Here is a 16,461-nt window from a genome sequence, read left to right on the forward strand (position 1 = left end):
CGTTGCGTCGTACATAAGAACAGCCTTTAGCCTAGGTATATTGGCCATATACCACACCCCCTCGGGCCTTATTGCTTAATTACAGGTGCCCAGTTCACACTCCGGTGCAACAATTGTTCCGGTGGTTCTTTTAACGTCCCTGGTCAAAATCACGTTTTGGCAGGTGTGTGCATCTTTCAAATTTCTGAAGGAGACGTTTGTCTCATAGACTTGACCAAAATGTGCAGACAGGGGGTGGGGGGTGGCTGGAGCTACCACCCTGCTTCCTCTCCTCATTCTAGTATATTTTCTCATACCTCTCCCCCTCTAGAATCTAATCAAGTAGTTGGCACCAGATTTTCCTTCTGGGATGCCGAGATTACCTTTGCCCTAACCCTTCCATGTTTGTAGATCTGTACAGCGTAAGCATTATTTATATTTGTTTTAGTTTCCAGTTGAAAAACCTTTTGCGATGTTTTACAGCAATGAATATGGCCCTAGTCTACTGGTCAGGAGAGTGTCCTAGTCTACTGGTCAGGAAAGTGTCCTAGTCTACTGGTCAGGAGGGTGTCCTAGTCTACTGGTCAGAAGGATGCCCTAGTCTACTGGTCAGGAGGGTGTCCTAGTCTACTGGTCAGGAGGATGCCCTAGTCTACTGGTCAGGAGGATGCCCTAGTCTACCGGTCAGGAGGGTGTCCTAGTCTACCGGTCAGGAGAGTGTCCTAGTCTATTGGCCAGGAGGGTGTCCTAGTCTACTGGTCAGGAGGGTGTCCTAGTCTACTGGTCAGGAGGGTGTCCTAGTCTACCGGTCAGGAGGATGCCCTAGTCTACTGGTCAGGAGGGTGTCCTAGTCTACTGGTCAGGAGGATGTCCTAGTCTACTGGTCAGGAGAGTGTCCTAGTCTACTGGTCAGGAGGGTGTCCTAGTCTACCGGTCAGGAGGATGTCCTAGTCTACTGGTCAGGAGGGTGTCCTAGTCTACTGGTCAGTAGGATGTCCTAGTCTATTGGTCAGGAGGGTGTCCTAGTCTACTGGTCAGGAGGGTGTCCTAGTCTACTGGTCAGGAGGATGTCCTAGTCTACCGGTCAGGAGGGTGTCCTAGTCTACTGGTCAGGAGGGTGTCCTAGTCTACCGGTCAGGAGGGTGTCCTAGTCTACCGGTCAGGAGAGTGTCCTAGTCTATTGGCCAGGAGGGTGTCCTAGTCTACTGGTCAGGAGGGTGTCCTAGTCTACTGGTCAGGAGGATGTCCTAGTCTACTGGTCAGGAGGGTGTCCTAGTCTACCGGTCAGGAGGGTGTCCTAGTCTACTGGTCAGGAGGGTGTCCTAGTCTACCGGTCAGGAGGGTGTCCTAGTCTACCGGTCAGGAGAGTGCCCTAGTCTACTGGTCAGGAGGATGTCCTAGTCTACTGGTCAGGAGGGTGTCCTAGTCTACTGGTCAGGAGGATGTCCTAGTCTACTGGTCAGGAGGGTGTCCTAGTCTACTGGTCAGGAGGATGTCCTAGTCTACTGGTCAGGAGGGCGTCCTAGTCTACTGGTCAGGAGGGTGTCCTAGTCTACTGGTCAGGAGGGTGTCCTAGTCTACTGGTCAGGAGGGTGTCCTAGTCTACTGGTCAGGGGGTGTCCTAGTCTACTGGTCAGGAGGGTGTCCTAGTCTACTGGTCAGGAGGGTGTCCTAGTCTACTGGTCAGGAGGGTGTCCTAGTCTACTGGTCAGGAGGGTGTCCTAGTCTACTGGTCAGGAGGGTGTCCTAGTCTACTGGTCAGGAGGGCGTCCTAGTCTACTGGTCAGGAGGGCGTCCTAGTCTACTGGTCAGGAGGGCGTCCTAGTCTACTGGTCAGGAGGGTGTCCTAGTCTACTGGTCAGGAGGGTGTCCTAGTCTACTGGTCAGGAGGGTGTCCTAGTCTACTGGTCAGGAGGGTGTCCTAGTCTACTGGTCAGGGGGGTGTCCTAGTCTATTGGTCAGGGGGGTGTCCTAGTCTACTGGTCAGGAGGGTGTCCTAGTCTACTGGCCAGGAGGGTGTCCTAGTCTTCTGGTCAGGAGGGTGTCCTAGTCTACTTACTCCGACTGGCCAGGAGGTCGTCCAGCGATTCAGCCCACTTATCAAGTTCCACCCGACTGAACTTGGCGTTGCTGTGGCCCACCTGGCTCCACTGGTGCATCAACGGGAGGCGAGACCTCCGCTCTTTAGCACTGTTAGGGAGGAGAGGGGGGAGAGGAAGGGGGAGGGAGATACAGAGAGAGGAGGGGAAAGGAGAGAGACAGGAAGAGATAGTGGGAGAGGGAGTGAGGGAGGGAGATGGAGAGATAGGGAGACAGGAGGAGAGGGGGGAGAGGGAGAGACAGGGAGAGGGAGAGATAGGGAGAGAGAGAGGGAGAAATAGGGAGACAGGGGGGGAAAGGGAGAGGGAGAGAGACAGGGAGAGAGGGGGGAGAGAGGGAGACAAAGGGAGAGGGAGAGAGGAGACAGGCATCAGATTTCATGATAACACATGAAACTGTTTTGACTCAGTATCGTTACAACCTCAAGGGTGAATGAGGTCCGGATGGGTATCCCTTCAAACGGAACCTCTTAGGTTACGTCCCAAATGGCACCCTATTCCCTATGTAGTGCACTACTTTTGACCAGGGAAAGTACCTCATATTCCCTATTTAGTGCACTAATCTTTACCAGATCCCAAAGGGCTACATAGGGAATAGGGTGCCATTTAGACTACTTCCTCTTAGCAAGCTACCTTGTCCTCAGTCTATTCCCACAGTCTATTCCCACAGTCTATTCCCACAGTCTATTGTCCTCAGTCTATTCCCACAGTCTATTGTCCTCAGTCTATTCCCACAGTCTATTGTCCTCAGTCTATTCCCACAGTCTATTCCCACAGTCTATTCCCACAGTCTATTCCCACAGTCTATTGCCCACAGTCTATTGTCCTCATTCTATTGTCCACAGTCTATTGTCCTCATTCTATTGTCCACAGTCTATTGTCCTCATTCTATTGTCCTCATTCTATTGTCCACAGTCTATTGTCCTCATTCTATTGTCCACGGTCTATTGCCCTCATTATATTGTCTGCATTCTATTGTCCTCATTCTATTGTCCTCATTCTATTGTCCCCATTCGTTTGTCCTCATTCTATTGTCCACAGTCGATTGTCCTCATTCTATTGTCCTCATTCTATTGTCCACAGTCTATTGTCCTCATTCTATTGTCCTCATTCTATTGCCCACAGTCTATTGCCCACAGTCTATTGTCCACAGTCTATTGTCCACAGTCTATTGCCCAGTCTATTGCCCACAGTCTATTGCCCACAGTCTATTGCCCAGTCTATTGTCCACAGTCCATTGTCCAAAGTCTATTGCCCACAGTCTATTGCCCACAGTCTATTGTCCAGTCCATTGTCCACAGTCTTTTGCCCAGTCTATTGCCAGTCTATTGCCCACAGTCTATTGCCCAGTCTATTGCCAGTCTATTGCCCACAGTCTATTGCCCAGTCCATTGTCCAGTCCATTGTCCACAGTCTTTTGCACATGGTCTATTGCCCAGTCCAATGTCCACAGTCCATTGTCCACAGTCTATTGCCCAGTCCATTGTCCACAGTCCATTGTCCTCAGTCTATTGTCCACAGTCTATTGCCCACAGACTAATGTCCACAGTCTATTGTCCAGTCTATTGTCCAGTCTATTGTCCAGTCTATTGTCCACAGTCTATTGTCCAGTCTATTGTCCACAGTCTATTGTCCAGTCTATTGTCCACAGTCTATTGTCCAGTCTATTGTCCACAGTCTATTGTCCAGTCTATTGTTCACAGTCTATTGTCCAGTCTATTGTCCAGTCTATTGTCCAGTCTATTGTCCACAGTCTATTGTCCACAGTCTATTGTCCAGTCTATTGTCCACAGTCTATTGTCCACAGTCTATTGTCCACAGTCTATTGTCCAGTCTATTGTCCACAGTCTATTGTCCAGTCTATTGTCCACAGTCTAATGTCCAGTCTATTGTTCATAGTCTATTGTCCAGTCTATTGTCCACAGTCTATTGTCCAGTCTATTGTCCACAGTCTATTGTCCAGTCTATTGTCCACAGTCTATTGTCCAGTCTATTGTCCACAGTCTATTGTCCAGTCTATTGTCCACAGTCTATTGTCCAGTCTATTGTCCAGTCTATTGCCCACAGTCTATTGCCCAGTCTATTGTCCAGTCTATTGTCCACAGTCTATTGTCCAGTCTATTGTCCACAGTCTATTGTCCACAGTGGATGACCTCACCTGTCTTTCTGTTCTTTCTGTTCTGGGTTAAACAGGTTGGAATGTGATGAATGGGGACTCTGGAAATACAGACACAATTAGTTTGTTTCCAAATTGAAATGATTGGCATGTGTCACTCATACACAACACACACACGCACGCACGCATACACACACGCACGCACGCACGCACACACACACACACACACACATACACACACAGTAACACAATGACAGGAATAGTATGCATGACAATATTTTAAATCAAATTGAGAATATCTGAGGTAAATGTGTGCTGTTGCACATGATTATTTAATCCTTTGTCAACTTAGTGTGACCTTGACATCAACACAACCGCTTGCTCTATGAATAACACTGTGTCGGGTGAATCTCAAGGTTGGAATTACTACTGAGAGGAACCAGAAAGGGTGCATTTGTTTTTTAGCTCATACACTTCCCTGATTGGAGTAGAGATTTCACAATGTCCAAGGGAATGGTCTGAAATGTGCAAACTCTGCCCACCCAGTGACCCGGAAAGTTAGAACTAACGCACCTAGTCAAAACCCATCTAACACACACACACACACACACACACACACACACACACACACACACACACAGGCTATCCATTCCCATAAAGTCGCCTAAAACATCTAATACCCTAAACACTGCCAGAGACCACTCCTCTAGTGACCCTGACCTCCCACATCACTCTTTACCTGCGCAAACAGGCTCTTCAGGTGTAGTTTGGCTGCGGACAGCTTGGCTCTGGTGGGGGACCGTTGTTGTGACTTGAAGGGGCTGGAGCCAGAGGTTGAGTTCGAGGGAGAGTGCGGTGGCTGGTCGTCGCTGCCCACGCTCTCTGTGCTGCGGCCCGTAATTGCCGGCGCCAACTGCCCGTCACTATATGCTCTATATCCCTCGTTGAGGTTCACCACTCCGAGAAAACCCTTACTCTCTAGCTTCCCCAGTTCTGTGAAGTTCTCCACACTGACGCTGTGGTCCTTGCTCAGCTGCCCCCTCCCCGTCATCCTCCCATGGCTGGCTCCAGGCTCCACGATGATAGGGGTAGAAGGGAAAGAGGTGCTTCGCCCATCCAGTTCGTCGTCCTCCGGGTGGGGGTTGAAGGTACCTGAGTCCCCGTCCCGGCTGTGGTAGTTGTGGCCCTTCACAGATACTTTCCTCAGCGGCAGGAAATCCATTTCAAGTAGAGACCCCTCTGAGCTGTACCTACGCATGATGGCGGCGCCACTGGGTGGAGTTAGAGACACGGGAGGATGGAGGGACTGATGTGTAGGTGGAGTAGGAGACACGGGAGGATGGAGGGACTGATGTGCAGGTGGGGATAGAGACACGGGAGGATGGAGGGACTGATGTGTAGGTGGTGTTAGAGAAACGGGAGGATGGAGGGACTGATGTGTAGGTGGAGTTAGAGACACGGGAGGATGGAGGGACTGATGTGCAGGTGGAGTTAGAGACACGGGAGGATGGAGGGACTGATGTGCAGGTGGAGTTAGAGACACGGGAGGATGGAGGGACTGATGTGCAGGTGGGGTTAGAGACACGGGAGGATGGAGGGACTGATGTGTAGGTGGTGTTAGAGACACGGGAGGATGGAGGGACTGATGTGTAGGTGGAGTTAGAGACACGGGAGGATGGAGGGACTGATGTGCAGGTGGAGTTAGAGACACGGGAGGATGGAGGGACTGATGTGTAGGTGGAGTTAGAGACACGGGAGGATGGAGGGACTGATGTGCAGGTGGAGTTAGAGACACGGGAGGATGGAGGGACTGATGTGCAGGTGGAGTTAGAGACACGGGAGGATGGAGGGACTGATGTGTAGGTGGCGTTAGAGACACGGGAGGATGGAGGGACTGATGTGCAGGTGGAGAAAGAAAGGAAGAGTGAAAGGAAGCCAAGCGGGTTTGGGAAAGGGAGAATGGAAGAGAGAAATAGTCTGGAGGGAGGACCCCAACAAAGAACAGCCAATAAAAGGAAAACAGAGAGAGGGAGAATTGGACAAGATAAGAGTTGGACAATCACAGAAAATGGGTGAAATGGGTCAATTCATCCGGACTGCAGTGTGCTGTTCCATATCATTAGTACACTTTTACAGAGTGTAGCTGGTCGGACTCACGATCTACGGCCCAAATGGCACCCTATTCCCTACAAAGTGCACTACTTTTGACCAGGGCCCTATTCCCTACATAGTGCACTACTTTTGACCAGGGCCCTATTCCCTACATAGTGCACTACTTTTGACCAGGGCCCTATTCCCTACATAGTGCACTACTTTTGACCAGGGCCCTATTCCCTACATAGTGCACTACTTTTGACCAGGGCCCTATTCCCTACATAGTGCACTACTTTTGACCAGGGCCCTAATCCCTACATTGTGCACTACTTTTGACCAGGGCCCTATTCCCTACATAGTGCACTACTTTTGACCAGGGCCCTATTCCCTACATAGTGCACTACTTTTGACCAGGGCCCCATGTAGGGAATAGGGTGTCATTTGGGATGTAGATCATGAGTCCGACCAGCTGCAGTACGTATGAGAACAACTGCTATGTCCAATGCTGGTAAGTCCACTCTACATGCAATGTGGCTTAACGAGAAAGCTTTTTTTCTGATATTCATATGTGACATATTGAAACCACCTATTCGTTTTCTACTGACATGAGAGACATATTCACATCAATGTGTTGGCCCCTTGGCTGCAAAAATCTGATGAATTGTAGTCATGCCAGTCTACTGATTTAAATTCAGCAGATTTTTACTGATTCTACTGGTTTAAATTAAACAGATTTTTACTGATTCTACTGATTTGAATTAAACAGATTTTGACTGATTCTACTGATTTAAATTCAGCAGATTTTTACTGATTCTACTGATTTGAATTCCACAGATTTTTACTGATTCTACTGATTTTAGATATTGATTAGAGTGATATGGTCTTCCTGCAACTTGACCCACATCTAAATGACATATGACTGGTTTGAACAGCCACATGTATTCTCCATAGTATCATTTGACTGGTTTAAAGAGCCACATATATTCTCCATAGTATCATATGACTGGTGTGAAGAGCCACATATATTCTCCATAGTATCATATGACTGATACAAACAGCCACATGTATTCTCCATACTATCATGTTTACTTATGTTTTTAACTTGGTGTTTTAATTGTGTATTAAAGTAAGAACCACACAGTTCAGTGTTTATGCTGTGTATAAATCAAATCTTGAACTTGGGCTGTCTTAGAAGGCATTACATAACTGTTGAGACTACCGCTGAGAACTTTAAACAGAAGTATTATCTATATCCCTCAGGAGGGGAGTTGAATTCCTTGCAGTAAATCTAACAATAACAAAAAGAGCCGGGATAAAAAAAAATATTACCTCGATGTCCTGCGGTTACTCTGCCACCTGTACTTTCATGATTTTGGCTCCAAACAAAGAGTTCTCTGTCACGGGAAGTATATCCACTGATCGAACCATAATATATATATATATTATGTAAAGCCTCAATTCGATTAGGCTTGCTTTAGTTGAGAGTCTCACTTCTGACGTCAGAGCATTGCCTGTTGTATATTATTAACTAGGAACCAAACGAAAGCAAACGGAACGAAACGGGGAGAGACCTAGTTGAATTTGTCCGATATAAAGTGTTGTTTTAATGCAAAACGTTTTCGTTTGTAGTAAATGGTTCCCGTTGCTAAAACGCTTTGTGCTAATGATTACACCCGTTCCAAGACGCAGAGTCGCGGAGGCCGCCTCTCTCTCCACCAAAGTGCTCTCAATAATCAACAGAGTCCTGACGCTGCATGTGTTACTGAATATCTATGAATAATTAACAAACATACGGACGGACGAAACTAAATCACTAGCACCAAGAAAGTTTCTCTATCTCAAACTTCATTCAACCTGTTTTTTTTTGTTTGTTTTTTTATCTCACACTTGCATGAACCAGAAACGCCTATTGTCAGTGTTGCCACCCACAACTCCGTCTCAGCTTGCCGTCTTGTCCCTTGAAGATCTCTGTACAGTACAACATCATTCACATATTTTAGGTGTGTCCTGGAAAAACACTTCTGAACTCCCCGGGGAGTATGAATGGAATCACTGAAGGAAGGGAACTTTTCAGTAGCTGCCTGAGCTATTTTAATAATGTCATTGTCAGTGACGGAATGGAAGAATATTTAAAAAAAAGTTGTTTATATTGAATAACATTTTCAAATTAACTTTAAACTAACTCTTATTTTGATATTTGAACGCTATGTTTTATTATCTACATCTTTGGATTAAATGAAGGCCAACAAAGGACTATGCACATGGTGTGAAGCTATCTCTGAAGTGTACTCAACATAACTGCACTATACTGGATTACACTGTTCATCGCTCTGCATTTAGATAGAGTCATACTGATACTGTAAATACACTGTATATCAACCATATACCCACTGTGTATTATCCATATACCCACTGTGTATTATCCATATACCCACTGTGTATTATCCATATACCCACTGTTTATTATCCATATACCCACTGTGTATTATCCATATACCCACTGTTTATTATCCATATACCCACTGTGTATTATCCAAATACCCACTGTGTATTATCCATATACCCACTGTTTATTATCCATATACCCACTGTATATCAACCATATACCCACTGTATATTATCCATATACCCACTGTGTATTAACCATATACCCACTGTTTATTATCTATATACCCACTGTGTATTATCCATATACCCACTGTGTATTATCTATATACCCACTGTGTATTAACCATATGCCCACTGTGTATTATCCATATACCCACTGTGTATTATCCATATACCCACTGTGTATTATCCATATACCCATTGTGTATTAACCATATGCCCACTGTGTATTAACCATATACCCACTGTATATCAACCATGTACCCACTGTGTATTATCCATATACCCACTGTTTATTAACCATATACCCACTGTGTATTATCCATATACCCACTGTGTATTATCCATATACCCACTGTGTATCATCCATATACCCACTGTATATCAACCATATACCCACTGTATATCAACCATATACCCACTGTATATCAACCATATACCCACTGTATATCAACCATATACCCACTGTATATCAACCATATACCCACTGTATATTTGTATCTCCACTCATTCTCTTACAGCTCTATGCTCACTCTAACTAGTTGTATATGATGTATGTAAACTTTGTTTAAACTCCTTTGTCTGTATTCTGTCTCTAAATGGTGTCTATCACTAGCAGCACCATATCACCAAGTAACATTCTGAGGATGTGTAAATGTACTTGGGAAATTTTAAAGGTGATTCTGATCAAAAATATTGTAGCAATCCTCAGATATCATGGTCATCCCACTAGGTCTCAATTCTCTGCCTCAATCAGTATAGCTGTCTCTGAGTTCCCTTAACCCTAAATCAACCACTCCAACCCTAACCTTGTCCCCAGGCTTATTGGAGAGAGAGAGAGAGAGAGAGAGAGAGAGAGCGAGAGATAGAGAGAGAGAAAGAGCGAGAGAGAGAGAGAAAGAGCGAGAGAGAGAGAGAGAGAGAGAGAGAGAGTAGAAGTAATTTAGACAAAATCAAGATGATAATAATAACAATGATAATAATAATAATATACACATTTACAACTGTGTCTGTGTGTGTGTGTGTGGGGGGGGGGGGTTAGAGTCCGTCAGGGAATGTCTATAGGGGAAGCAGCAGGGAGGTGTGGGGGGGTTAGAGTCCGTCAGGGAATGTCTATAGGGGAGGCAGCAGGGAGGTGGGGGGGGGTAAGAGTCCATTAGGGAATGTCTATAGGGGGAGCAGCAGGGGGGGGGGGGTGAGAGTCCGTTAGGGAGTGTCTATAGGGGGAGCAGCAGGGAGGGGGGGGGGGGGGGTGAGAGTCCGTTAGGGAGTGTCTATAGGGGGAGCAGCAGGGAGGGGGGGGGGGGGGTGTAATAGTCCGTTAGGGAGTGTCTATAGGGGGAGCAGCAGGGGGGGGGGGGGTGAGAGTCCGTTAGGGAATGTCTATAGGGGGAGCAGCAGGGAGGGGGGGTAAGAGTCCGTTAGGGAATGTCTATAGGGGGAGCAGCAGGGAGGGGGGGGGTGAGAGTCCGTTAGGGAATGTCTATAGGGGGAGCAGCAGGGAGGGGGGGTAAGAGTCCGTTAGGGAATGTCTATATGGGGAGCAGCAGGGAGGGGGGGGGGTAAGAGTCCATTAGGGAATGTCTATAGGGGGAGCAGCAGGGAGGGGGGGGGTGAGAGTCCGTTAGGGAATGTCTATAGGGGGAGCAGCAGGGAGGGGGGGGGGGGGGGGGTAAGAGTCCGTTAGGGAATGTCTATAGGGGGAGCAGTAGGGAGGGGGGGGGGGTGAGAGTCCGTTAGGGAATGTCTATAGGGGGAGCAGCAGGGAGGGGGGGGGGGGTGAGAGTCCGTTAGGGAATGTCTATAGGGGGAGCAGCAGGGGGGGTAAGAGTCCGTTAGGGAATGTCTATAGGGGGAGCAGCAGGGGGGGGGGGGGGGGGGGGGGGTGTAATAGTCCATTAGGGAATGTCTATAGGGGGAGCAGCAGGGAGGGGGGGGGGGGGGTGAGAGTCCGTTAGGGAATGTCTATAGGGGTAGCAGCAGGGAGGGGGGGTAAGAGTCCGTTAGGGAATGTCAATAGGGGGAGCAGCAGGGAGGGGGGGGGGGGTGAGAGTCTGTTAGGGAATGTCTATAGGGGGAGCAGCAGGGAGGGGGGGTAAGAGTCCGTTAGGGAATGTCAATAGGGGGAGCAGCAGGGAGGGGGGGGGTGAGAGTCCGTTAGGGAATGTCTATATGGGGAGCAGCAGGGGGGGTGAGAGTCCGTTAGGGAATGTCTATAGGGGGAGCACTAGGGGGGGGGGGGGGGGGGGGGGGTGAGAGTCCGTTAGGGAATGTCTATATGGGGAGCAGCAGGGGGGGTGAGAGTCCGTCAGGGAATGTCTATAGGGGGAGCAGCAGGGAGGGGGGGGGTGAGAGTCCGTTAGGGAATGTCTATAGGGGGAGCAGCAGGGAGGGGGGGGGGGGGGTGAGAGTCCGTTAGGGAATGTCTATAGGGGGAGCAGCAGGGAGGGGGGGGGGGGGGGGTGAGAGTCCGTTAGGGAATGTCTATAGGGGGAGCAGCAGGGAGGGGGGGGGGGGGGTGAGAGTCCATTTGGGAATGTCTATAGGGGGAGCAGCGGGGAGGGGGGGGGGGGGGGTGAGAGTCCGTTAGGGAATGTCTATAGGGGGAGCAGCAGGGAGGGGGGGGGGGGGGGGTTGAGACAAGTGAATGAAACATTAAAAATGTAATAAAAAGAAAGAATACTTTATACATATTTACGCTGTAGCATTGATAAATGTCCACTGGGAGGGTCGGGAGGGTCCACTGGCTATTCGTCGGCCTTCTTGTCTAGGGGTAGAAGCAATGGGCCAGTCTGCTACGATGCTCTGAGTGAAGGATGCGGGGAGAACAGGCCATAGCTCGGGTGGCTGGGAGTCCCTGGTGATCTTCCTCTGTCTTCTGATAGTGTTTATTCAACAGTTTAGTGATCTCAGCCCTGACGCTCTTTATCCAAATGTTACCCAACACTAATTAGTGTTTCACTCAATAGAATAAAATGTCATTTAAATACTTAACGCACGTGTTCCCTCAGGGAATGATTTGATCGTTGTTGTGTTGTGTGTATCATCTGAGTTTCTGTGCAGCTAGCTGAGTAGAAGGAACCTCAGGCAGTAGCTATACTCCCTGAGAGTATTTTAACATCAACCGCAGGCAACACCACATACAGTGTGTTCACAGCATTTCAGAAGTCTATAATCATTGTACTTGTGGTTACATTTCCATATCAGACAGGCTCTTGACGTTATACACTGAGTGTACAAAACATTAGAAACACCTGCTCCTTCCATGACATAGACTGACCAGGTGTATCCAGGTGAACGCTATGATCCCTTATTGATGTCACTTGTTAAATCCACTTCAATCAGTGTAATGAAGGGGAGGAGACAGGTTAAAGAAGGCTTTTTAAGCCTGGTGACAATTGAGACATGGATTGTGTATGTGTGACGTTCAGGGGGTCAATGGGCAAGACAAAAGATGTATGTGGGTTAGGGTAGGGTAGTAGTAGTTGCCAGGCACACCGGTTTGAGTAATTCAAGAACTGCAACGCTGCTGGGTTTTTCATGCTCAACAGTTTCCCCTGTGTATCAACAATGGTCCACTGCCCAAAGTACTACCAGCCACCTGGATATAACTGCAGGAAGCATTGGAGTCAATATGGGCCAGCATCCCTGTGGAACACTTTTGTCACCTTGTAGAGTCCATTCCCCGGCGTATTGGATCTGTTCTGAGGGCAAAAGGAGGTGCAACTCAATATTGGACGGTGTTCCTAATGTTTTTGCACACACAGTGACATTTATGGAGATAGGGTGTCCTCTAGTGGTGGACTTGCCACTGTACACCCTGGAATTGCAACATCAGAAGGAGCCCTGTTGTGTATAAGCGCACACTCTGTACTACAGCTCTTGGAGGTCTGCATCATCCTGCTTGCCTTGTAATCATTGGTGGTTCAAGCCCCACTGTTTATTACAGTCTGTAAGGATAGTGTGTGTAGTAGCTAAAAGTATATCAAGATCATCATGTGAATTGAATCTAGCAAACTAACTAACCAGCTAGCTAAGTTAGTTATCTTCATCTGAGTGTTTTGCTTCATTAGCTTGTCAGCTAGCTAGCAATAGTTATCTTTATTAGCTTGTCAGCTAGCTAGCAGTAGTTATCTTTATTAGCTTGTCAGCTAGCTAGCAATAGTTATCTTTATTAGCTTGTCAGCAACCTAGCAATAGTTATCTTCATTAGCTTGTCAGCAACCTAGCAATAGTTATCTTTATTAGCTTGTCAGCTAGCTAGCAATAGTTATCTTTATTAGCTTGTCAGCTAGCTAGCAATAGTTATCTTCATTAGCTTGTCAGCTAGCTAGCAATAGTTATCTGTATTAGCTTGTCAGCTAGCTAGCAATAGTTATCTTCATTAGCTTGTCAGCAAGCTAGCAATAGTTATCTTTATTAGCTTGTCAGCTAGCTAGCAATAGTTATCTTTATTAGCTTGTCAGCTAGCTAGCAATAGTTATCTTCATTAGCTTGTCAGCTAGCTAGCAATAGTTATCTTCATTAGCTTGTCAGCTAGCTAGCATTAGCTAACAAGTGGCTTGCTAGTTCAAATGAAGCATAACTGACAAAGGTGTGACTATTATAAACTTTTATTCATCATAAACATTACAAATCAAAAGGACAAATTAACATCAAAAAAATTATGTAGGACACTATTTTTTATAGTAGTTGTACATTTTATCTTACTTGAAGAAAAAAAAACACCAATGATATTAGGCAAAGCTAAGCAAGTTAATAAAAATGACACTGAGAGCAAACTTATAGTGGCAACACGTCTGCAGTCAGTGACCCACTTCACATTTTGTTCAAGATTTTGCTAGCTGGGTAGGCATGTAACTATACACAAGTAAATTAGCTGAATTTCAAATTATAGGATGCATTAGTATTTGTCAATAACTTTCAGTCATGTTTATATCATAATATGTCTGATAAAGTTCAGAACATATAGGTTAAAGGTTAGTACATTTAGTTTATGTCTGTCACCATCTCTCCACCCCAGTGAAGATTGGGTTCTGCTCAGCAGGGCAGTCCCTGGTCTCCAGAGCCACCCGTAGTTTCTGCCAGAAGACCCCGGTGTACTCCCCAGCTCTGAGCCAGCTGAGGTAGGTCTGTCTCTTCAGCAGCCCCCTCATGCTGTGGTAGGGAGAGAGCTGCTGGTCTGCGATCTCCTCCAGAAACACTAGGATCAACACATTCTTCTGCTCGTCAAACAGACGGAAGCTGGAGAGGAAAGTAGAAAGTCTTTATGAAGTACAGTATATGTGTGTTTATGTGTACTGTGTTAGCAGTTGATGTTATTCTTCAATAACACAAACTCCAAAGCAAATCAGGGGGAGAAAAATAGGTTTATTTGAGAAGTACAAATCATAGATGTTATGTTGGGAGGTAGATATTCAGTCTCCCCTGTCCTCAGCTTTTCTCAACAGAACAAAGGGACAGGACGCCATTCGCCTGGGGTTTATCAATCAGATGTCCTTGCAGTACAACTGGGCCAATGGCCAAATAACAAGTATCCTGCTCCAGACTCAATGTACAGACTGTACACGTAGCACATCTAGCTCTGAGTTCAGGACTGACATTCCACAGTTTCTAAACAGCTGTTGAACTGAAACCCAACTCATATTTACAATTACCTATTGACCATTAGTACTCTAGTTTTCAGTCCTCCCATCCTCTGCATTGTGTATTTATCGTCAAAATATTCTTATAACTGTATAGGTAATTGAAGATTGTTAGACCTACCAGGCCACCTGTATCTCTCTGGAGCGCCACTCACTCTCCAGATAGTGACGGCTGATCACAGAGATGGTCTTGCGGCTCCCGTAAATGGCATCTGTGATGTTTTATATGATGGGTTTGCCTGGCTGGAAGTCCCGGTGGTGCAGACACAGCTTCCAGCCCTGCTGCCCCTCCAGCTCGGGCAGCAGCTCCCTCAGGACCCAGGGCTCATCGTGGGTGTTGTAGGAGACAAAGGCATCATACTGATTAGCTGCACGCCTGTTCCTCCGCTTGGTGTTGTAGAGAAATTCCAGGAAGAACTAGCAGGAATAGACAACTTGCCATCTCAGGAGATGGTAGATGAAGGACCCCAGTAGGGTGAGGAGGACGAGAGATGTGGTGGACAGGAAGAAGAAGAAGCCAACGTCTACTGAACACGGACGGGTGTCAAGGTCCAACAGTTTAGTGCCCCTCAGATTGTCTGGATAGCTGCAGTTATAGTCATGGGCTTCACCAACTTGTGTTTAGTTATTGTCCTCCACCCACTGGCTGAACCAAGCATTTCTACAGTCACATATGAAAGGGTTATTATTCATTTTCAAGGACGTTAAGACAGGGAGAGAATGTATCATTGTCTCATTGATCTCTCTAATCTGGTTTGCTTTCCAACAGCAGAAATGCAACTTGAGATAGATTGGCTAGTATGAGGAAATCCAAAGACTGAAGTTAGGATTTGGACAGATATATTCTGCTTATTTTTGGCATTGGAAGAAACAGCTCTGGAGCAAAGGGTTGAGAACACATTACTGTTGAATAAAAGCAATTCCTTGACTCATTGTAAGCTTTTAAAGTCTTCTTTTCTGCCAGAACTTAGTTTATTGCCTTGCAAATCCAAGATCTCTATTTTTTTTGCAAACCATTCTTGAAAGATTCACTCAAGGCCAGGATTTGTTTTGATTCCAATGCTTAGGACCTTTAAGGACTTCAAATCCTGGAAAACACAGCTTTCAAATTGAGGGATTTTGTTTTTGTGAAGGAAGAGTTGTGAAGAGTCCAGTAAGATTGGCAAAATCTGAGCAGTCTAGTTTATTGATTCTATTGAAGCTAAGATCCAGGACTTCCAGAGTGGGGAGATTCCTTGTGGCTTTTGGCACAGATGAAAGCATGTTGTGTCCCAATTCCAGATTTCGCAGCTGCTTCATTTGCCAGAATGAAGAATCAGACAGATCAATCATATTATTATATTGCATTCACAGATTTCTCAGCTGGGTGCAGGACCGCAGGAGTTCCTCAGAAACAAAACTGATGTTGTTATATCTAAATTGTAGTATTCTCAGTGTCGGTATGCGGCAGGCAATATCGGTGAGAACCTTTGAACAGGCCGACGTCTCTATTCCTAAATGAGAAACGTGTCAGAGATTCTAACAGGAAGTCGAAGCTCCGCAGCAACATGCTCATAACCTCCAGAGACATGTGGATTCCACTCATGTCAAGACTCGACACGTTCCTCAGAAAAGACCTGTCTGTCTGCCACATCCCATTGCGTGCTTCCATTATGGCCACAGTAGGCTAAGTTTATCTTCTGAAGGTTCGGGAAAAAACACTTCCTGTGACGACGGAGATGTCCAACGGATTCCCAGACACATCAAGCACTCTCAACCCTACGGACTTGTTTGATTCTTCCCTTGATTGAAAAAACTGGGTAAATCCATTCTTCCCAATGTACATCTTCTGAATAATGTGGTAATTGTATAATAGGCTGAAGCTTCTTTAGACTGTGCAGTTGGTTATGTTCTCTACGTGTAGTCCAGAGAGAGACTGAAA

General features: G+C 46.6%; 1 protein-coding gene and 1 pseudogene across 1 annotated transcript in view; both read right to left on the reverse strand.

Moving 5' to 3' along the window:
* Positions 1-8,230, reverse strand: part of LOC129820284 (regulator of G-protein signaling 3-like) — a 33,725-nt gene extending 25,495 nt beyond the window's left edge. The window contains exons 1-4 of the mRNA XM_055877346.1: positions 7,618-8,230; positions 4,934-6,171; positions 4,237-4,295; positions 2,039-2,169 (exon numbers count right to left, since the gene is read on the reverse strand). Of these exons, the coding sequence (XP_055733321.1) occupies positions 2,039-2,169; positions 4,237-4,295; positions 4,934-5,452 (709 nt within the window). The 5' untranslated portion in view covers positions 5,453-6,171; positions 7,618-8,230. The remainder of the gene's footprint in view (positions 1-2,038; positions 2,170-4,236; positions 4,296-4,933; positions 6,172-7,617) is intronic.
* A 5,668-nt stretch (positions 8,231-13,898) lies between these two features.
* On the reverse strand, positions 13,899-16,191 carry LOC129820351 (toll-like receptor 13; annotated as a pseudogene).
* Positions 16,192-16,461: the final 270 nt, after the last annotated feature.

The sequence above is a fragment of the Salvelinus fontinalis genome, chromosome 22 (genome assembly GCF_029448725.1).
Source record: "Salvelinus fontinalis isolate EN_2023a chromosome 22, ASM2944872v1, whole genome shotgun sequence".
Lineage (NCBI taxonomy): Eukaryota > Metazoa > Chordata > Actinopteri > Salmoniformes > Salmonidae > Salvelinus > Salvelinus fontinalis.